Consider the following 24,018-nt stretch of genomic DNA (forward strand, 5'->3'; position numbering starts at 1 on the left):
TTTGTTCACTTTCCTATACACCTGATTTGGCTAGGGTGTTCTTGTTATTTTTTTCTATAAGTCAGAATTTATAAATATTTAGGGAATCTGTAATTCTCCTGTACTATAGAGGAGAAATAACAAATATTCCCTTGAAGATGAAAATTCAACGTGCATTGTAAAAAATGTATGTCTCGTTAATTCCACTTGTTAAGTGATGACAGTACCAGGCTGTAGGCAGTTTTAATAGAGAACTATCCCCATTGTTTAAGATAGGTTCAGTGTTTTAAAAGGCATGTGTAGCATAACTGCTCTGAATCTCCCCATGTCTGTTTCATATGTGGTGATTGTCACTTGCCATTTTTCTTTTTAGTAGTTTTATGCAGAAACTTTTTATATTTTCTGAAGTAGAAAATTCTAATAGTGTTTTTTCATGAGTTATGAGACATAAATACAGTAAGTGGGATTTGTTGTTTCTTGATAAGCCAGAATTTGTATGAATAAGAGGCTGTAAGCACAGCATATACCTAATGTTTGAGCTTCCAAAACCAGCACCATCTTGCTTCTTTCTGTTAATACCAAAAAACCAAACCAAACCCCTTGCCATCGAGTCAATTTCGACTCAATAGCGACCGTATAGGACAGAATAGAACTGCTCCATGGGTTTCCAAGGAATGGCTGGTGGGTTCCAATTGCCGACCTTTTGGTTAGCAGACAAGCTCTTAACCACTACGCCATAGTTCATTTCTTTCATTCAGTATTATTAGATGATAAAATACAGATACGCTTTTATAAATGCTTACACTCTAGTGGTATGGCAGTACAGTGGAAAGAACACTACGCCACCACACCACTGTTTAATAATGATAGCAACTCTGATAGTAACAATAATAGCAGCTTTCTGTTAGGAAGTTTCCATTATTAGAAACCAGCCTTGAATCCCAGCCCTTCCATATATGTGACTTTAGGCAAGTCACATAGTGCCTATTCTCAGGAAACATTTGTTGGCTGATGAATTAATGAATCAAAATACCTTCACATCTTGACCCTCAGTTTTCCTATCTGTAAATGAGATTAATAATACCTATCCAACATGATCACTGTGAGAATTATGTGGCCTAATGTTTAATAAGCACCTAATACACCTACATGTTCATTTGTTTCAATTATCATGTCCTCAGTAACAGAAAATTGCTATCACTGTTACTGTTAGAGTTACTATTAGAGATGCACCAGGTTTTTGGTTATAGTGTTAGTAATGACAATCTGGCTGTCAAGGTGTTTGTAATATCATTTCCTCTGCTTAAGTAACTCCCTTGTCCATATTGTCACCTTGTTTGTTTATGTTACTGCAGTAATTAGTAATTAGTGAGTCTCTTTTGTGCCACCTTCTAAACTGGTTGCCATTGAGTCAGTTCTGATTCATGGCAGCCTCATATGTGTCGGAGTAGAACTGTGCTCCTTAGGGTTTTCAATGGCTGATTTTTCAGAAGCAAGTCACCAGGCCTTTCTTCTGAGGCACCTCTGAGTAGACTTGAACCTCCAACTTTTCAGTTAACAGCTGAGTGTGTTAATTATTTACAACCAGAGACTTCTACCATTTTCTAGAGCAAGGAAAACCTTTGACTAGATAGCAGTTCACAGTCTTTTATGGCATCAGTCTGAAGGATGCTCTTACCTCCCCCCAGCATGGAATGGGGAGGAAGCCAAGGGTGAGCAGAAGTGTGCACTAGGGAAGACAGAGGTGCGTTCTGGTCAGCTGACAGAACTTCCTCCTAGAAAGGTAGATATTTTCTTTTCATTTTGACTTCGAGCTTCTTGAATTGAATCATTGGCTCTACATACTGGTCTTGTGTCCCCTCATTCTACCTCCACCCTCAATATATATGAGAATACTAATATGCTAAAGGCCAGATAGAAAGATTTCGTCTAATATTTACCTTGTTACAGTCCCTGTAGCTTCATTCAGCTCTACTTGTGTAGTATGTCCTCTGTGATGCCTAAGTAGTTGTGTAAGTCCCAACTACAGCAGGTAGGTAGTAACCATCTAAGTATTTGCTCATCGCTTTTAAGGAAAGGAAACCTTTTGAGTCCTGATCTATGTAAGCAAATCTAGCTGGAAGACTGAGAGTGACTGAGACAAACTTTCCACTACTCCTTCACATCTCAGTGTGGCATTTAATTCAGGAAGTTTACTTTAATAATACAATTTTAGTATAAGATACTAGACCCAGTTACACTTCAAGAATGTGAAAGGCTGTTGAAAAAATCATTCATGGTCATTCAATTAAAGATTTTATGTTAAAAAAGGATTCGGACTTAAATACTTGAATTCCATTAGGAACAGTTTAGGAAAGGCAAAAGCAGAGAGGACTAGATAACCTTTAGAGCTCACTTTCACTTTAAGTTCTTTTAAAGGATTGTACCAGGATTCATGTTCTGATAGTGTGAAGCCTCATAATTATCAGCAGTCCACTCACCCTCAGAATACTTGATGGTTTAATAACCCCCTTTCGTGACTTCAACTCGCTTACTTTGGACACGTCATCAGAAAAGACTAATCACTAGAAAAGGACATCATGTTTGATAAAGCTGAGGGTCAGGGAGAATGAGGGAAACCCTCAATGAGGTGGATTGGTGCAGTAGCCACAGCAATAGACTCAAATATACTGACGATCATGAAAATGGCTCAGGATGTGGCGATGTTTCATTCTGTTATACATACGGTTGCTATGAGTAGGAGCTGACTTGATGGCAACTAACAACAATAACATGCTTCTCACCTGGAGTACCTAGTTGAAACCTCACATGTCCATTTTCTTCTGCCTGTTGAGCCTTGGCTAGATGTATTTTCCCCACTGTGGAGGAGATAGCCCTTTCCTGCTATGTTAATATATTGCAGGCAATATATTTACATCTGTGTATGTTTATTTTATTCTGATTTCAGAGCGTCATGAACATGATGCATGTAATCAGCATCCCATACTCTTTAATGAAGGTGAACCCTCTGTCCTGGATACAGAAGGTCTGCCAGTACAAAGGTAAGGCTGACACACTCAGGTGGTCTCCAGAGTCTTCTGACAGTTGTTTTGGTGACACCCACATTTATGTGCAGTGAATGTCACCTAAGATTATTTACCATTTGCTTGTCAAGCACAATTACTTCTGTTTTTAAATATCTGATGGGGGTACATATTAACTTACTACTTTCTGTTTTTCTTTTTAGCAAAAGTGGCTTGTGTAAAATCAAGGGACATGCATTGGGCATTAGTAGCACATAGAGATCAAAGAGACATCAATCTCTCCTCTCTCCGAATGTTAATAGTGGCTGACGGTGCAAATCCCTGTAAGTGATGTTTATATTGTTAGCTTAAAAGACAGGCACGCAGGCAGGCAGGCAGTAGAGGTCCTCATTTTCTAGGGTATGTTTCATTCTTTGTGCTTTGATTTTTATTTTTTTAGTCTTTATCTTAGTTAAGAAATGAGGTCTTAAAATAATGATCAAACGGTATTATACAGCCTTGAGGTGCATGGTTAAGAACATAGTAGTTAAAAACATGGAGGCTGGAGACATGCAGCCCTGGGTCAAGTTCTGGTTCTTCTACTTCCTGATTCTATAGCGAAAGTTCCTAACTTTCATCCTCTGACTCCTGAGCTGTAGAACAATATCTACATCTAAGGTTTTATTAGAATTAAATACAGTAATCCCTATGTACAGTTCCTTGGCATGGGTGAAGTGCTCAAGAGATGTTAACTGTTACTATTTTATTATTTTTACTAGTTTACTTGATCAGGAAATTAATTTGTCATTTTTAATGGGATTTCATTGTCAGATCTTACAGCAGAATACCCAGATAAAATAAATTATAGTTCCACAAAATATTATTAATATACCTTGAGAAATATTTCAGTAAATTGAAACAAAAACCCACCTAACTTGTTTTGTGAGCAGCTCTTCTCACAAAGAATGAAGCAAAGTAAAGCCTGAAGCAAAGTGTTTTAAATTGAATGTGAAATGTTTCTGACCACATTGCAAATTGTGCAGTGTATGCATTTGTAGATGAAAGCAGCATATACTTTCTTAAAGAGTGCTTGATATACAAAAGTGGACTTGCAAACAGTTAAGTTAGTATTCATTTTTAAATGATTCTTCCATTTATAAAATAACTCCATAAATCATGAGCTATTTTAACACAAAATTGTAACTCTACAGAATAATGTGCCTTGCATAAAGCAAGGTAAATTTGCATTTAGAAGTAACTTGACTAATAGATTTATAGTAATTATACTTGGATCTCATCATTCAGGTTAACATAGAGGATAATTTTCTTCATCTACTTTAGATTTTCTTATCTCATGGAACATACATATTGAAAATGATAAAAACAAGTCTAAGAAAAGGTTATTAAAGTTAACTTCATCAGTCCACAAAAATATTTTAGGTATAAAAGCTGTATTTTTAAAAATCGTTGAGTATTCTTCCCCTTTTGCTATAAGTTTGAGAATACTGTCATCTTTCATTGTAACTTAAGTGATAAATTGCATTAAATAAAGTATTTTTCAATGTAGCATAAATGATAAGTTATATATAAATAAACTTGCCTGGCAGCAACTAACAAGAACTCCCTGTGTTATGGATTGAATTGTGTCCCCCCAGAATGTATGTCAACTTAGCTAGGCCATGATTCCCAGTATTATGTGATTGTCCACCATTTTGCCCTCTGCTGTGATTTTTCCTGTATGTTGTAAATCCTGCGTCTGTGATGTTAATGAGGCAGGTTTAGAGGCAGTTGTGTTCATAAGGCAGGACTCAATCTACAAGATTGGATTGTATTTTGAGTCAATCTCTTTTGAGATATAAAAGAGAGAAGCAAGCAGAGATACAGGGGGACCTCATACCACTAATAAAGTAGCGCCAGGAGCAGAGCACATCCTTCGGACCTGGCATCCCTGTGTTGAGAAGCTGCTACACTAGGGGAAGATTGATGACAAGGACCTTCCCCAAGAACTGACAGAGAAAGTCTTCCCTAGAGCTGGTACCCTGAATTTGGACTTCTAGCCTCCTAAACTGTGAGAGAATAAATTTCTGTTTGTTAAAGCTGTTTGCTAGTAGTATTTCTGTTATACCAGGACTAGATAACTAAGACACCCTGTATGCCTAAATTCTGTGTTTAAAAATATTTTATTGAATATTTTTTAAATAAATTGCATTGCTTCACCTGTCTGATTGTTTTCCCCTGTCTTTGACTTTTTCACTCCAGGGTCTATTTCTTCTTGTGATGCATTTCTCAATGTCTTCCAAAGTAAAGGTCTACGGCAGGAGGTCATTTGTCCTTGTGCCAGCTCGCCAGAGGCTCTCACTGTGGCCATCCGAAGGTACCAGGTTGCATTATTGAAGTGGACAGCCTACAAAGTGGTCGTAATTAAGCAGCAAAGGGAGACCTGGAGATCTTACCATAGTTAATGCTTAGTGTGAGAATAAAAACAAGATCAATAACCTTTTCAAGATGAGTATTTTTCCTCTATATCCTATATGTTTAGATAGATTAGTTAGAAAAACACTTTTCAATCCCTACAGTTTCATTGTAATTCCAGAGTAAGTGAAAAGCTATCTAGAGGTAGGATAAACAGTAAGTAGTATCTTACTACTTTGCAGAGGACTCAGGTTTTCGTTTGCTTGTGTTAGTCTCAGGTTTAGTTTGGGGTAGAGTAGAATAAATGTTGTCTGAATTTGAAGTTCTGTAGGAAAGCACATGCCCTTTAACACGCAGTTTTTATGCTGTCCTCATTTTCTGCCCTCTGGAACACTGCATGTATTTGTGCTTTCAAAAACACTGATTTTTCTGAGATTTTGAGTAGCTTGCTAGCACATCAAAGGGATCCCTGGTCTGTGATAAGCAGATTTTTTCCCCACTGTGGACATTCGGTTTCCTAGGGTGCTTTTGCTACGCCTAAGCATTACCCACAGTGTCCCTGGTCATAAGTCACTTGCCATCACAGCCTGCTTCAGAGCAATATAGTGCTGGGGAAGGAAGTTGTTTGGAAGATATAAACTGTCATTCTACCCAGGTGAGGATGTGAAAAATGTTCAACACAGTCAGTACTCTCAAAATTGGATACTAGGGAGGCCTGTTTGGCCATCATCATCATCATTTAAAGTCAGATGTCAACTATTCATTCAGCTCTTGATGATCCACGCTAATGTTGTTGTCTGCCAGCGAGTCATTTTTAGGCTCACAGTGACCCCGTATGGCAGAATAGAACTGCCCCGTAGGATTTTCTAGGCTGTAATCTTTACAGGAGCAGATCACCAGATCTTTCCCCCCAGGAGCAGCTGGGTGGGTTCAAACAGTCAACCTTTTGGTTAGCAGCCAGACGCTTAACTGTTGTGCCACCACAGCTCCTTCCACACTAATATGAGAAATGTTTGTATAATTTAAATAATTCAACCTTGTAACATGACTAATTTTCCAATATCTTTAGGTTCTATCTCTAAATATATTTTATTTTGCGTAACCCCATTCTAAGAATGGATGACATAGAAAATTCACTGAATGAGTTCTGCCCTGTATTACTGAAAGATTTGGCTTCCCAAAAATATTCACTAGAAGAGTTTTCCTTTCCCGAGCCCAACTCTTCACACAAAGATTAGACTGAACTATGGGACATAAAATGATACTCGTGAAGAGTGTGCTTCTTAGCTCAAGTAGTTACATGAGACTAAACGGGCAGCTTGTGTCCAGAGGTGAGATGAGAAAGCAGAAAGGAACAGGAGCTGGTTGAATGGACACGGGAAATCTGGGGTGGAAAGCAGGAGTGTGCTGTCACAGTACAGGGAGAGCAACTAGGGTCACATAACAATGTGTGTATAAATTTTTTGTATGAGAAACTAACTTGAATTGTAAACTTTCACTTAAAGCACAATAAAAAAAAGTTTAAAAAAAATTCTTAAATAAGAAGCCTTCTGATGCTTTTAGGTGTTTGTTAAACGTAAGATTCACTGGGCTACTTGACCAACATTCTGAGAAATTGAAAATCTTAAAAGAAGCAACTTTTAATTTCAATTGAACCAGCAATTAAAACTCTGTAACATAATTTAAATTGATGAGGAATTGTGGTACCATTTACCAAAATTCAATCTTTATTTTTAAAAAGGATGGCCTGTTATCCTAATAACAAAAGGCATACTGCGAATAATCTTCTGACATTTATGTTTGACCTTGGAATACAAAATGCAAACAGGGTTGTAGTAGCAAATTTACTGTCACAGTTATGTTTTTCAGAGAATCAAATAAAAAAGATAGTGTCTAGTTTGAACACTAATGGATATCGTAAAGATAGAGTTTCAGGAAGCTTGGTGGGGACCAAAAGAGTCAGGAGTTCCAGGTTTGGGACAAGCCTTGCTTGTGGTTACCATGTGAGCTGCCATGTGATTCTGGACAAGTCACTTAACTTCTCAAAAAAATGAGAGAATTAGACTCCCGCAAAATGAAGGAATCAGACTCGGTAATCTTAATTTCCTGCCAACTGTAAATTTTTAATATTCTGCAGTTCTGTAAAATAACACTAGGATTATACAATTCCTGTAGGTAATTCGCAAAATTAATCATCCACATCTGTAGAAAATTCAGAGTTGTTATAATCAAATGATTTCATTATTTGCTTTTTGTAAAAACGACTCACTATGATTAAGGTAAGTAACATGGATTATGCCAGAGTTGATTGGCAGAGAGAGAAGGGGTTAGCAAAGGAGGAAAATTGTCCAGGGTTAAAATTTAGGACCAGTAATAGGCAAATTAAGCAGCAGCCGTTTATGCCATGTGTGTTCCGTAAGAAAAGAATGATCCTGGTCCATGAGATGTTTCCCATATGATGGGTGGGGCTCAGGTGCAAAACCAAGAATCAGTCAACCAAATAAATAAATATAAGCAATATGAAAGAGTATTTGTTTACAGATTGGTGGTTGCCAGGGCCTTGGGGAGAAACTGCTTAATGCGTAGGGGATTTTATTTCAGAGTAATGGATAGAGATGGTGGTTGTACAACCTTGTGGACATACTGAATGCTGTGGAATTGTTCACTTTAAAACGGTTAATTTTATGTCATGTGAATTGCACCTCAATAAATTTTTAAAAAAGGGAGTGCCTGCACTATGAGCATGTATAGTTTGAGTTCATAAAATTATAAATCAGCTGGGAATGGTGGTTTCAAAATTTTGGCAAAGACGAAACACTTTTTTTTTTTTTAATTGTTGTAGTTTAAATGAAGTTTATATTTCAGTTTAGTCTCCCATACAAAATTTATGCATAAATTGTTATGTGAACCTAATTGCTCTCCCCATACTGTGACAGCACACTCCTCCTTTCCACCCGATTCCACATGTCCATTCAACCAGCTCCTAACCCTCTCTGCCTTCTCATCTCACCTCTGGACAGAAGCTGCCCTTTTAGTCGCTTGTATCTACTTGAGCTAAGAGGCACACTCCTCATGAGTATCACTTTATACTCCACAGTCCAGTCCAATCCCTGTCTGAAGAGTTGGCCTTAGAAATTGTTTTAGTTCCGGGCTGATAGAGAATCCAGGGGCCATAGTTTCCATGGCTCCTCCAGTCTCAGTCAGACCATTAAGTCTGGTCTTCTGAGTTCTGTACCCCACCTTTCTCCAGCTCCGTCAGGGACTCTCTGTTGTGTTCCCTGTCAGGGTGGTCATTGGTGGTAGCCGGGCACCATCTAGTTCTTCTGGTCTCAGGCTGATGAAGTCTCTGGTTTAAGTGGCCCTTTGTGTCTCTTGGGCTAATACTTTCCTTGTGTCTTTGGTGTTCTTCATTCTCCTTTACTCCAGGTGGTTGGGACCAGTTGATGCATCTTAGATGGCCACTTGCAAGCTTTTAAGACCCCAGACGCCACTCACCAAAGTAGGATTTAGAACATTTTCTTAGTAAGCTTTGTTATGCCAATTGCCCTAGATGTCCCCTGAAAACATGGTCCCCAGACCCCTACCCCTACTACTCTGTCCCTCAAAGTGTTTGATTGTATTTGGAAAACTTCTTAGCTTTGGTTTAGTCCAGTTGTGCTGACTTTCCCTGTAGTGTGTGCTGTCCTTCCCTTCACCTAAGATAATTTTTATCTATTATCTAGTTAGGAAATAACGCCCCCCTCCCCACCCTCGTAACCATCAAAGAATGTTTTCTTCTGTGTTTAAACCTTTTCTTGAGTTCATGTACTAGTGGTCTTATACAATATTTGCCTTGCTGTGACTGACTAAATTCACTCAGCATAATGACCTCCAGCTTCCTCCATGTTATAAGATGTTTCACGGCTTCATTGTTCTTTATCGTTGTGTAGTATTTCATTGTGTGGGTATACCATAATTTGTGAAACACTCTTTTAGGTAATATGCAATGTGGATTAAATAAACCTCTAGATACCATTCCTTATGGGAGTTTGAAATGGTAGACTTTGATCAGGGCCCCCTCTAATAAGATGTGATTACATTTATTATAGATCCTTATCACAGAAAATTCATTAGCTTAAGAAAAAATAGCTGAGTTCGTCACCTCTCCTTGCTTCTGAATACCATATACTTCTCTTTGCCCGACCCTTATTTGTCCCTTTGCTTATCCTCTTACTCACACTCTGAACGTGACTCCTGTAGCCACTACACCACTACAGAACCTTATCAGTTGTTTCTCAAATAACCACTAGAAAACTTAGAACCAGAATAGGTACAGTGGATAAAAATAACCAAAATGTTACAGCTGTTGATTAACATTAGAGTTGTCAGTGTAAGCTGTCAATGGGGTGGCAGTTTTTTCACCATAGGTCTTGGGGTTGTGAGAGATTGTTACAAAAAAAGGCTCAAGATACCACCTATCAGGAAGTACACCATTTGTCTTCATTACCATGTGTTTTAAGTAGTGCTAGCCATACGGGGAAGCCCCTGAGTGATGCAAATGGTCAATGCATTCAATGGTAAGAAGTTAGTAATTTCTAGTCCACCCAGAGGCGCCTTGTAAGACCTGACAATCTACTTCCAAAAAATGAGCTACCAAAAACCCTAGGGAGTACAGTTCTACCCTGTGACACACATGGGGTCACCAAGAGTCAGAATTGACTTGGTGGCAATTGGTGTTTAATCATACAGAAAATGAATATATGATGTTACCGCCTTGGCTGAATTTTTGCCCAGATGACCTTATTGTTAAAATCTCATATGGTTTGTGCAAATTCAGTTTATTTTTTTCTGAAGTTGAACTGTCATTAAAGAGAATGGGTTAAAAAGGAAAAAGTTTGTGATTGGGAGAATGACAGTGTCGATTTCAAGCACTGAACTCGTTTTTGCACTTAGGAGAAATATGACCCTGAGCAAAGCACTAAACCTCTCTCGGCCTCATTTTTCTCATTTGTAAAATAAGTAGGTTACACTAGGGGGTGACAAATGTTCTTGCTGTCTCTAAAGTCCTCTGCATTTAAGATTTTGTTTATGCATGCATGACATAACAAGCAAATATTTCATCATTCTCAAGAATTATATTTATTCACCTTGTTTGCATTTAACAAACGTTTGGCCGTTCCTATGGTTGACAAGCCCAGCAAAACCAACCACTCTCTTCTTAGTCTCTGTTACCAATAGAGCTACAGATATGGTTACTAAGAGGATCTTCACCAAGCAGGCACCTGGTATGCGGTGGGTGTTATTTCTGTGTGCTCTACAACCATCACCTCATGGAGCTACAGTACCCAGAAACAGTGTACTAGCATAATTTTCTTAGGTTTAAAATGTGCATGGAATGAAAAAAATAATTTGAAAGTTATGGTAAAAAGTATAATAAGACTAAACAGATGTTGTACCAGGTATGACTTCTTGCCAAGAGTCAGTTTATCATCAGGTTTTTACTGAGAATCTGCAAGGTACATAGCCCCATATTCTCTGGAAATAGAGTAAAAAATTAGATATAACCCTTGTGCCTAGTGAGTGTTTGTAAAATAATAAGTCTAACTTTCTTGCCTGAGTTTTAGAACATAGAATTTTTTACTTGATTGTCTCAATTGACAGGAATTTTTTTTTCTCTGCTTACAAACTGTGACTAAATTACTGCCATCCAAAATCTAGTTGATGTAGTCTCTGTAAATGATTTAGCTTTGCATTTTTATTCAAGTTTCATGGAATTTTGTTTGATGACTATAAAATGAGTACAGCCAAAAGTTAGTTGTCTGCTGAACTTTTCTTTTCACAGCATGGCAGTCCCTGTGTGCTCTCCTTTTGGGATTCTGTTAAAATGGTGTGGGGGTGGCGTCTGACCTCCTATAACTTCACAAGGGGGAAGGAGAATTAAGATCAGCAGCCCAAGGCTGATCCCTATGATGCAGAGGTCAGACATGCCTCCTCTCTTTGCCATATTTACCAGTTCTGACACCAGTTGACCCTCCCACAGCACTCTTTACTTCTCTGCCTTGTTCCATAATTCATTGCAATGGCCACACAGAACTCACAATTATAAGGCTTATAAGGGAAGTAACAGGTTACAATTCAGGCTCAGGAACACTCAAGGACACAGATCTTCCATCAGGACAGCGTTCTCCCGGCCGCGCTTACAGGCACACCTCTCCCTGGCCCTAGGCCTCTGCCCAGAGGAACTCAGCTTTCTCTCTCCATGGACCAGGAAGCCCACCCCACCATCTCCTGCTGCCGGGTCTCTGCTGCTGGGTCTCTCCTGTCACTCCTTCTCCCCATCTTCGGGATTACAGTTGACTCTCTTGGTCTCCTACTTCTAGGAGCTGCTTTGCACAGGGATCTTGAGTCCAAAGGGCATGCTGGCTCCTGGCTGTTCTTCCTTGGTAGTGGTGGGATTCTCACTTTTCTGCCTCTGGGGTGGCTCATTTCAAGCTTAGCAGATGGCAAAACTTACCAAGCCCTTTGGTAGGCCACGATTATCCTATCACACAGTCCTGCCCAGTTGCTTGGGTGGGAGTTACAAGACCATGGCTAGAAAGGCCGCACAAAAGCGATCTATGGCACTGCAGATTCCTGTATCTTCCCTCGCAGAAGAGGAGTGGCTCACATTTGCCGTCTTAACACAGATATATGTTGCTGCTTCCTACCACTTCCTTTGGCGGGGTGGGGGTGAAGGACAGCATTCCTCCTTTCCACTGCTTTTAGCCCAGGTCACCGCTCCCAGCAGCCCTGTCATATGGCAGGCAGCCTGGGTTTAGCAAGTTTAATCCCAGAGCCCTTCATTAGAGGTTTGCTCACTGCTTCACATTATTCCAAAGAGGTGTAGGAGGTCTGTAGATGAGTAGGAGTCTGGTCTCTGGCCCTTATGTTCCAAACAAGCCCCTGTACCTGTCAGCTTTGCAGTAAACCAGAAAACAAAGGTGGACACATCTCATAGGGTTCATCTAGTTTTCAAGAACATTTGATTAAAAAACACAGTGTATAGTTAGAACTTGGTAGGACACTACAGAATATTAAATTCCTATCCCCTTCTCCCCCAATGCCTCTTAATTCATAACTATCTAACATTCTTCACCATAAACATACATTAACTCCACTTTGATATAGGAACTATAGATATAAAATCTCTCTTGCTATTGGTTAGTTTGCCGTTAAAGAATGTGCTATAAGCTCTCTTGTTCTTTTGTTTTCCCCTTCTTCCTGTGCTTTCTAACTTGTTTCTGATTCCATATTATTTATTTATTCATTCAGCAAATGTTTATTGAGTACTTTTTCTATGCGTTCAGTTCTGGTGCTGAGGACACCACAGTAAGCAAAGGCAGAAAGTACCTACTCGAAGAGGGCTTCTTGAGAGAGAGCACATAAACAATCTATTAAAGAAATGGAAAGATAATTTTAGCTACTGTTAATATTTGCTTTACTGCTTTTATGGGGCAAAATAAAAAGACTATATTTCCTTAAGTCAGAGGTTGGCAAACTACGTGCCACCTGTTTTTATAAATAAAGATTTACTGGAACACAGCCATATCCATTTGTTACTGTATTATCTGTGGCTGCTTTTGCACTGTAACAACGAAGTTGAGTAGTTGCTATAGAAACCAATGAGGCCCATAAAGCATAACATATTTGCTATCTGGACCTTTATAGAAAAGTTTGCCAATGTTGTTGTTAGGTGCCATCAAGTCAGTTCCAACTCATAGCGACCCTATATGCTACAGAACGAAATACTGCCCAGTCCCGAGTCATTCTCACAATCATTGTTATATTTGAGCCCATTGTTGCAGCACTGTATCAGTACATCTCGTTGAGGGTCTTCCTCTTTTTTGCTGATCCTCTGCCTTGCCAAGCATGATGTCCTTCTCCAGGGACTAGTCCCTCCTGATAACATGTCCAAAGTATGTGAGACGAAGTCTCGCTGCCCTCCCGTCTAAGGAGTATTCTAGCTGGACTTCTTCCAGATTTGTTCATTCTTCTGGCAGTTCAATATTCTTTGCCAACACCGTAATTCAAAGGCATCAATTCTTCTTAGGTCTTCTTTATTCATCTTCCAACTTTCACATACATATGAGGTGATTTAAAACATGATGGCTTGGGTCAGGCACACCTTAGTCCTTAAAGTGACGTCTTTGCTTTTCAACATTTTAAAGAGGTCTTTTGCAACAGATTTGCCCAATGCTGTATGTCCTTTGATTTCTTGACTGCTGCTTCCATGGGCGTTGATTGTGGATCCAAGTAAAATGAAATCTTTGACAACTTCAGTCTTTTGTCCATTTATCGTGATGTTGCTTATTGATCCATTTCTGAGGTTTTTTTTTTTTAAAGTTAAGGTGTAATCCATACTGAAGGCTATAGTCTTTGATCATCATCAGTAAGTGCTATAAGTCCTTTTCGCTTTCAGGAAGCACGATTGTTTCATCTGCATATAACAGGTTGTTGATGAGTCTTCCTCTAATCCTAATGCCACATTTTTCTTCATATAGTCCAGCTTCTTGGATTATTTGCTCAGCATACAGACTGAATAAGTATGGTGAAAGGATACAACCCTGACACACACCTTTCCTGAATTTAAACCACACAGTATCCCCTTGTTCTATTTGCATGACTGTCTCTTGGTCTGTGTACGTGTTCCTCATGAGCACAGCTAAGTGTTCTGGAATTCTCATCCTTCGCAATGTTATCCATAATTTATTATGATCCACACAGTGGAATGCCTTTGCATAGTCAATAAAACGCAGGTAAACATCTTTCTGGTATTTTCTCCTTTCAGCCAAGATCCATCTGACATCAGCAATGATATCTCTCGTTCCATGTCCTCTTCTGAATCTGGCTTGAATTTTTGGCAGTTCCCTGTAGATGTACTGCTGCAACTGTTTTTTAATTATCTTCAGCAAAATTTACTTGCATGTGATATCAATGATTATTTGATAATTTCCACATTCTGTTGCATTACCTTTCTTTGGAATGGGCATCAATATAGATCTCTTCCAGTCAGTTGGCCAGGTAACTGTCTTCCAGATTACTTGGCATAGATGCATGAGCTCATCTAGCACTGCATCTGTTTGTTGAAACATCTCAGTTGGTGTTTTGTCAATTCCTGGAGCCATAAAGAATAAGTGAATTGACTTCCGGGTAACATGGCACTATAGTCAGAAGCACCATGCCGTCCCTCCGCAGCAAAGATCAGAAAAACTAAGTCAAGCAGAGTCACACGTCAATCTTGAATCTCTAACCATCAAGTGAAGAGATAAAGAGCTCAGCCGAGCACCAAATGGAAAAAGAAACTGACCGAGAACAGTGCATGAGAAGAGATACATGCAGAGGTCCCCTATCAGCTACCACAGCACGGATCTGCCATCTTGGACTCCTACTGGAGATCAGTGAACAGGAGCTACGAGAAAGCAGCTTCACGGAGCTACCAGCAGGAGACAGAACAACCAGTAACCCACGGTATTGGCTTTCCCATCCCCCACCCTTCTTCACCCCCTTTTAGCCTCCTCTGTTTCCTGCAGCCACAGTATATTGGCCGGGAAGCATGAGCTTCCCCCCAGTGCCACTTGGCTTCCACCCGCCTGCACTGGCCAACTCCCTGAGTGCGTTTTGTTGGCTGCTGGTGTTGCTTTTTTCCACTTCTTTAGATTTCTTCCTTACCTCTCACCACCTCCCCCTCCTTTCTCTCAAATACCTGGCTCCACACGCCATCTTTGCTTCTTCCTGAAAGGCTGTGAACCACTGCTCGACTGTGAAACTGCTTCCCGAACTGTGCCGCCATGCTGGTGGGACCCCTGGGGCTTTGTTGTTTGCTTGTTTGCCCTGATTTGTTCTGTTTTGATTTGTTTGTTTGTTTTCTTTTTCTTTTCTCGGCTTGGGAGCCCCTTCTAGCTGGGCAGTACCATGTGGCTTGGAAGCTAGTCTCTTACTCTGTGCAGACCTACAGGGACATCCCTGGGGGCATTTCTTTTTTCTTGTTTTTTTCTTTGTTTTGGGTTTTTTTTTTTTTTTTCATTTCTTTGTTTAGTTTTCTTCTCTCTCTTATTCCCTTTTTGTCCTTCTTCATTTCCAGTTTCTTGATTTATTCATTTTTTTTCTTTTACCCTTTTTCATTTTTCTTTTTCATTTTTGTTTTTCCCCGTTTCTCAGTCTCTCGTCTCTCCACTCCAATAGCAAGTTCCCTTAGCACTCTTTTTTTGTTTGTGTGTATTTCTTTGGCTCCTGTACCTCTCTCCTCTCTCTCATCTTTCAGATATCCATCTTTGCTCCACACATCACAATCTACCCCCCCTTCCTGCCTACCTTCACCAAGTGCTGCACATCACACTCCCAAGCAACACAGGCAGAGCCTACTGGAACCTGCCCTGCACTGATTCCCGGCCCGCACTGTCAGCCCTGGTACATGCCACAAAAAACCCATCTCAGCAACTCCCCTTAAGCTGGACCTGCCCTGCTGTACCATCCCTGAGTGACTGACCCTGCCCATGGGAGAAGGAGGTGAAAAGTATCTTGCCCATAGACGAACAAAGAACTCACAGCCCACCTGCTCAGACATAACCAAATAAAACGAAAAAGCAGGACAAAACAAACAAATCTACAGTTAATAAATGAGGAAAATAACCATTGAATGCCCCAAAAACAGCAGACAATATCAAAACATTTACAAAAACAGGACAGGATGGTTCCAGTAGGCATCCAAAATAAAACACCAGATGACCCTCCAGTAGAAGAAAAGGCACTAGACCTAACTGATAGGGAATTCAAATCTCTAATATTCAAAATTATCCAAGAGTTGAGACCAAAAAAAAAAAAAAAAACACAAAAATGAGGAAAAAATGGACAAATTCATGGAAAAGGCAGGCAAATTCATGGAAAATACAGACAAAAAAATGGAAGAATTCAAGAAAATAATACGGGAATAAAATGCTATAATGAATTCACAACTAGAAATCATACAAAAACAACAATTAGAAATCCAAAAGATAAACAGCAAGATTTCAGAAATAGTGTCAAAGAAGGGCTGAGGAGAAAGTTTGAAACGATGGAAGATAGGATCAGCAAAATTGAAGACAGATACGTGGATACTGCTCTTTTTGAGGAAAAATCAGAAAAAGAATGGTGAAAAATGAAGAAACCCTGAGAATTATGTGGGATACAATCAAAAGCAAAAATCTGTGAGTGATCAGAGTTCCAGAACAGGCAGAGAAAACAGAAAACACAAAGAGGATCATTGAAGAATTACTGACAGAAATCTTCCCCAATATCATGACAGATAAAAAGCTGACCATCCAAGAAGCTCCGCGAACCCCATATAGGATAGACCCCAAAAGAAAATCACCAAGGCATATCATAATCACACTCACTAAAACCAAAGACAAACAAAGAATCCTGAGAACAGCTCAGGAAAAACAGTCACATACAGAGAAGAAACAATAAGACTAAGCCCAGATTTTTCAGCAGAAACCATGCAGGCAAGAAGGCAATGGGATGACATATATAAAACCTTGAAAGAAAAAAATTGCCAGCCAAGAATAATATATCCTGCAAAACTCTCGTTCAAATATGATGGTGAAATTAGGTCACTTCCAGATAAACAGAAATTAAGGGTCTACGTAAAAACCAAACCAAACTTACAAGAATTATTAAAGGGAGTCCTTCGATCTGAGAACAAACAACATCAGACCACAGGCTGAATATAGGACACAGGATTGTACTAGCCAGATACCAACCTAGGAAATGAACTCTTAAGGACTATACAAAACCAAAAGAATTACAAAAGGGAACCAGGGAGGTTAATCTGTAAATGACAACGGCATCAGAACAATAAAAGAGGGAATAAACGGTGTAAGTATAGAGAACCTTCTAATGGAGAGGAAGTCAAGCGATACGAAGTAATAATAGACTGGTTCAATTCTAGGAAGATAAGGGTAAATTTCACAATAACCACAAAGAAAGTTAACAAACCTACTCACGAGAATAAAGAAGAAAAACGTAAAGTCTCAGTAAAAACAAAACCTACAAAAACAAAAGAAATGAAAAAAAAAATCCACAAACAAAAGGAACTCAGCACAGGAGAGTAAGAGGAAAAGGAACTCAGCACAGGAGAGTAAGAGGAACAAAGAAAAGGTCAGAACCGCAAAAAAAGCACTACAAGCTGCAATCCCACTCCTAGGAATATATCCTAGAGAAATAAGAGCTGTCATGCTAATAGACATATGCACACCCATATTCACTGAAGCACTATTCACAATAGCAAAAAGATGGAAACAACCTAGATGCCCATCAACAGATGAACGAATAAACAAACTATGGTACATACACACAATTGAGTATTATAGAAAGATAATTGACAACAATGAATTTGTGAAGCATCTCATAACATGGGTGAAACTGGAGGACATTATGCTGAGTGAAATAAGTCAATCACAAACGGACAAATATTGTATGAGACCTCTACTGTATAACTCAAGTAAAAGTTTACACACAAAAGAAAACAATCTTTGTTGGTTACAAGGGATGGGAGGGGTGGGGGGGAAACAAATAGATAAGTGGCAACTTTGGCGAAGGGTAAGACAGTACACAATACTGGGGAAGCCAGCACAGCTTGTACAAGGAAAGGTCATGGAAGCTCCATAGACACATCCAAACTCCCTGAGGGATTGAATTGCTGGGTGGAGGGCTGTGGGGACCATGGTCTCAGGGAACATCTAGCTCAATTGGCATAACAGAGTTTATAAAGACAATGTTCTACATTCTACTTTGGTAAGTAGCGTCTGGGGTCTTAAAAGCCTGTGAGCAGCCATCTAAGATACTCCACTGATCTCACCCCTTCGGGAGCAAGGGAGAGTGAAGAGAATAGGATACAAGGAAAAGATTAGTCCAAAGGAATAATGAACCACAGCTACCACGGCGTCCACCAGACTGAGTCCAGTAGAGCTAGATGGTGCCTGGCTACCACCACTGACTGCTCTGACCAGGATCACGATAGAGGGTCCTGGTCAGAGCTGGAAAAGGATGTAGAACAGAATTCTAAGTCACAAAAAAAAGACCAGATTTACTGGCCTGATAGACTGGAGAAACCCCATGAGTATGGCCTCCGGATACCCTTTTAGCTCAGTGATGAAGCCCCTCCCGAAGTTCAGTGTTCAGCCGGGGATTGGACAGCCTCATAAAACAGGACTAATGAAGCACAGCAGTCCAGGGATAAGGACTAGAAGGCAGGAGGGGACCCAAGGTTGAGAAGGGACAGTGTTGACATGTCATGGGGTTGTTAACCATTGTCATAGGGCAATATGTGTACTAAGTGTTTAATGAGAAACTTTGTTCTGCAAACCTTCATCTAAGGTACAAAAAAAAAAAATTATGTGAGATCAAATTGACAACAGCAACTCAAAAATTTTGATGGGAAGCCTAGGGGACAGTGAGTTTAAGATAATGGTGATGGAATAATTTGGAAAAGGATAGTGAGAATAGCAGCACAGCTGGAAGAATGTAATCGATGTCACGGAATTGTACATGTAGAAACTTTCGAAATGGTGTAACTTTGGCTATGTAGATTTTCACCAAAAGAAAAGTCCTCAAGGTCGAGAAGGGAGAGTGTTGACATGTCGTGGGGATGTTAACCAATGTCATAAAACAATATGTGTACTGACTGTTCAATGCGAAACTATTCTGTAAACCTTCATCTAAAGTACAATAAAAAAATAAGTGAATTAACTTAAACCTGTCAGCTGTGTAATCCTGGTTTGGCATTCTGAATAAACTAGGAAGGGTTAATTTTTTTCCCTTTTCTTATAAACCATTGATTGATAGGGAAATGATTTGTATGGTAGCTAGCTCCTTCTGTGAAAAAAGCAATATACAATAGAAAGTTGTACATAAAGAAATTTTTCTCTTAGATTTTTTAAACCTGTGGTTATAATCATTGTATATTCTGGTCTTCACACATTGATAAAGTAATTTTTGTTTTGGTAATTAATCTGAACTTTTTTCTTTTTTTTTTTTTTTTTTTTTATTAAGACACTATTTTTTCCTCACGGAGAAATCTAATGCTTGGCCTGTCACATTCTGAGTCTTTATCCGTATAACTTTTTAGAATGTTTTAAAAAATCAAAGAGAATCCATGTTAACACAATTCTCAAATATATAAATGATAGTCAGAAATAACTACGGATATTTTAAGCTGTTTTACCACTGGAGCCATCAGTCGTATTTCAGATAGTCCATGGTTGTAAGTGTATGTCCAAAGCCAAGAGTCACAGACTCAGTTAACTTTATTTGCCTGTGGTAACAGAGAGTGAAATCATTCAAGTATGCTTGCCTCCTGAGAGACTGAGAGAGAGAGAATGGCCAGCCTTCTCAGAGTCCTCAGACTGCCGCTAGGTTATAGCCATTCTTTCGCATTATCCTGCTCCTTGCTGAAACCTTGAAGCTTTAAAAGGTTTCTGCTTATATTGCCTTCAAGCTTCCACGTTGCCTGCTTTAAAGTGAAGACTAGAGAAACTACCATGGAGTCCTTGTGGACAGCTTGTATTTTTTATTAGCATGCAAAAGAGGTGATATGGTCTAGTATGTTCTGAGGATTTCTGAGGACTGTCTCTTGATCCTGTGTGTCTCAAGTACACATGAAGTGATAGTGACCTCTTCCATTTGGATCCTGCATGAAATAAGAAGAGGCCATGACAAATATACAGGGAAAAAATACAACTTTAATTCTAAACCATCTTTGTTGCTTTCTTACTGACTTCATGGTTTTAGCAAAATAGTGATAACTTCTGGGAAATATCCTTGTAATACATTTTAAAGGATTGGGTTTTTTTTAAAAACTGTTTTGTTTATTTAGAACATGCACTAGCACCCTAAATGCCGCTCTTTTCCTTCCTTCTTGGATTTCAAAATCATAAATACCTGTAAACAAAATGAGTGTGTTTTTGAAATTTAGAATAAAATCCCTTTAGAGATAATTAAAATGAAGAAGCAGACTGTAGGTATTGTTAGAAATTGTTCTGTATAGTTTTTTGAAAACTGACAGTTTATTTCCTGATGGCACTTCAAGTGATTTTAGGCTGAATGATTTCACATACCAGAGAAGTACTGTGGCTCTGTAGAAACACGATGTCTTCAAATAGCACACTTCTTGGAGTGTTTCAGTAAGAAGAGTACTTTTGGTTTGTTGAAATATGAAAAAAGAATTGCCTGGTGAGTGGCCCTAAAACATCAAGTGCATTTGCACAATGTTGAAAAGTTTACGCTGTAATTAATACTCCAGTGTGCTCCTTTAGAACTCATTTTGTTTTTTGATATGACTTGAAATTACAACCTGCATCCCATCAGTAATCTGTCAGAAAAGAATTTGTGGATCATATGGACAAGCTGCATCACAAGACTGCTTAGTCAGCAAATGGTTGCTGAGTGTTTGCATGGTGTTAATTACCTTGCATCTGCCCAGTACTTTTCAGATGTAAAGAAGTGCTTTTTAATGTTCGCATTTTGATTTTCACAGCCACCTTGCCCAGTAGGAAAGACAGATCATTAGATTTATTTGACTTACTAATAATGTCACTTTGGACCAATTAACCTCTGATTATACCCAAATTTTTCATCTGTAAATTAGGATAGTAATACCTATGCCACCTATGTTACCAGGTGGTCCTGAGTTTGGATCATGAGGCCAACCTGCCAGCTTGCAGAGTCTCTGAGCCTGGAACCGTCTATCCAGCACACCGGCGCCCTCTCTGCCCCCCGCACGAGGCTTCATAGCTTTTTACTGTCCATGAAAATTAGGCAGCACCAGGTGAGATCCAGGAGTCTGCCAGGACCAGACGCTAGTTTTTACCTGTTAGATCTTGGCCACTGTATTGGCTGTATACTTCTACTGTCACCTGGACACTGAGTGTAGGAGACACAGAGGATGTAATTTCTAATGTAAATATAAGTATGCATTATTTTCTCATAACATCATAAGTAATGTATAAATGCAGTATTACAGTTAAAAACCATTTTTAAAAAAACCACTCCACTCCCAGTCTCTTCAACCCCAACCTTGAGTTGATAGTGACTCTGTCCTTCTGTTGCCCATGCTGGAATCTTGAATCATTCTTGATTCCTTTCCTTTTCTCACACACCACATCCAACCTGTCAACGGATCCTCTGAGCTCTAAAAAATATATTCAGAATATACCCAGCTACTCTCACTGTGCTCACTACTGCTACCCTGGGCCAGCCAGCATCACCTGTCACCTGGAGTAGTACAAGAGCCTCTGTGGTCTCCTTACTTCTACCCTGGACCACCTCTCACCACCCACCTCCATTCTTAACAGGGCAACCAGGGTGATTTGTTAAAATGTAAATCAGATCAAGTCAATAGTCTGGCCAAAGCGTCCTCATGCCTCTCCCCCAACCCCCAGGGTAAAAGCTGGAGCCCTGCAGCGGTCCTTCTCATCCTCTGACCTCTCCTGCCACTCTCTTCTTGCTGGCTCAGATGTAGCCACACTTGCCTGCTTGCTGTTCTCCCAGTGACCCAAGCATGTTCCCATCTTCATACTGCTCTTCCTTCTGCTTGGAATACTCTTCCCCAGACAGCAGACTGCCACCTTCCTCAGAGCTTTGCTCAGAGGACACCTGACCACACCATTTGAAATTGGGGTGCTCCTCTCCATACTTGCATAACTCATTACCCTGCTGTATTTTTCTTTTTTCTGTAGCATTTATCAACTTCTTATGTGCAATATAACGTACTGGCTTAAATTATATTTATTTTTTATTATCTGTCTCCACCACCAGAATATCAGTTTCTTGGGCAGACATCTTTATCTGACTAGAATAGTGCCTGATAAATAGTTGCTGCCTAATAAATATTTTTGAAATGAATGAAAGAAAAATTCAGAAGTATGTAAAGCAAAAGTTCTTCCCGTCACTTGTATCTGCCGATGCTACACAATTTGCCTGAAATAAATGCTGTTACCAGTCAGGCTTTTTCCTGTACATCTGTATACATGATATATCCATGCACCAGTAGCAGTTGCCGTCAAGTTAACTCCGACTCATGGCGACCTCGTGTGCAGAGTAAAACTGTGCTCCATTTGGTTTTCAATGACTGATCTTTCAGAAGTAGATCACCAGGCCTTTATTCGGGGGCACCTCTGGGTAGACTTGAACCTCCAACCTTTCAGTTAGCAGCCTAGCATGTTAACCTTTTGCACCAGTTAGGGACTCTGTATCCATGCATATATGTGGGCTATTATGTAGTTTGTGGCTTACATAATTGGAGTCATGTGTGGTTTTGTTTTTCTGTTTGTTTTAATTTCACTTGAAGGTCTAGGTGATACTAATAGCCTAATAGTAGAAAGACTGTATACCATTATTGTCAACCTTTGATAACCCACAAGAAGGCCGGTCCAGGGAAAGCTGTCACTCTCAAGAGCAAAGCAGTTGGAGGTCTTGGGCAGCAGCCTGAAACTCTGTCTATACTGATGGTCTGTGTGGCAAGAGAAGGAGTTGAGGGAGTGTGGAAAAAGCTAATTTCTTCTCACAGGAGCAAACTCCAGACTGTAACGTATGTAAAGGAAGCCTGCAACCAACCGAAAGTCCAAGAGCAGTGTGTGGTTTTTAATATAAATATAAATTGTTAGAGCTTTGGACAGGCAACAATTTGACCATGACATAGATGTAAATATAGTGTGACATGTCTTCCACCATCTCACCTGACTTTATGCAGGTGGGACATTTATATTAAAATTACCCGCAGCCCCATAGCTTTTGTGAGTAGCCCTGAGGGAGCTGAGTTGTTAACTGGATGCAGTGCACGCCCTTCCTCCAGGGCTGTGGCTGCTGCTGTTAGGCCTGCACGTATTCTCAGGTGTTGTCATTTTTCTGACTGGTATAATCAGAGTATTTCTCCTGAATAAATTGAAGGACAGGGTGGGGAAAAAACACAGTTGAAAGGATTTTTTAAAAAGCACAATTTAAGTATTCTAAATAGAATTAGGACTAATAGCTTAATCAAAGATGCAAAATAAACACTCAGTTAAGACTTCATATGTTGAGTTGGCTTTCCTATGCCTTAATCACATTCCTCAGTCATACAGAAAGTTGCTAACTTTTAATTATTATGCATATGACACATATTCGAACTATTCAACTCTGGTGATTATATGAAAGAATACTCTATAATTAGCTGCTGCACTCAGGCGCTCTGAGTGCAGGAAGGTAAAGTTAGGTGACCATGAAGCCCCGATGCAGTGGTGAGCATCTTCAGGGGAGAAAGAATGCTCGTCTTTTGATCAGAATCTATTTCTTTCATTGTCCTTGCTTCTTATCTATTTGTTTTTAAGCCATTTTCAAATAAATTTGATGAAAACAGCACTCACTATTGCATCTTTATTATCATGCTCCTACTCTAGGTTGCTTGTCTGTAACATACATTAGAAGGAAAAATTCTTCCTGTCTGAAGTTTCTTGTGAATTATCATGTTCCACAGAAAGGTTGGGACAAATTCTTAATTTTGAAATGTTTTTGAAAAATGAGCTAGTGCTCTTAAACTCCTGCTGCACACTTGGCTTCAGTGCTTATTTTCTTTTCTGAAACATACCAAAGACTT

At 39.5% G+C, this 24,018-nt stretch overlaps 1 protein-coding gene across 3 annotated transcripts in view; it reads left to right on the forward strand.

The window, feature by feature from the left end:
• The window catches only part of DIP2C (disco interacting protein 2 homolog C), a 372,164-nt gene that overhangs the window by 154,868 nt on the left and 193,278 nt on the right, over positions 1-24,018 (forward strand). For all 3 annotated transcript variants that reach the window (XM_023740166.1, XM_023740165.1, XM_004385883.3), the window contains 3 exons: positions 2,927-3,020; positions 3,206-3,325; positions 5,241-5,355. In XM_023740166.1, coding sequence (XP_023595934.1) covers positions 2,927-3,020; positions 3,206-3,325; positions 5,241-5,355 — 329 coding nt within the window. The remainder of the gene's footprint in view (positions 1-2,926; positions 3,021-3,205; positions 3,326-5,240; positions 5,356-24,018) is intronic.

Source organism: Trichechus manatus, unplaced genomic scaffold (assembly GCF_000243295.1).
Source record: "Trichechus manatus latirostris isolate Lorelei unplaced genomic scaffold, TriManLat1.0 scaffold00149, whole genome shotgun sequence".
Classification (NCBI taxonomy): Eukaryota; Metazoa; Chordata; class Mammalia; order Sirenia; family Trichechidae; genus Trichechus; species Trichechus manatus.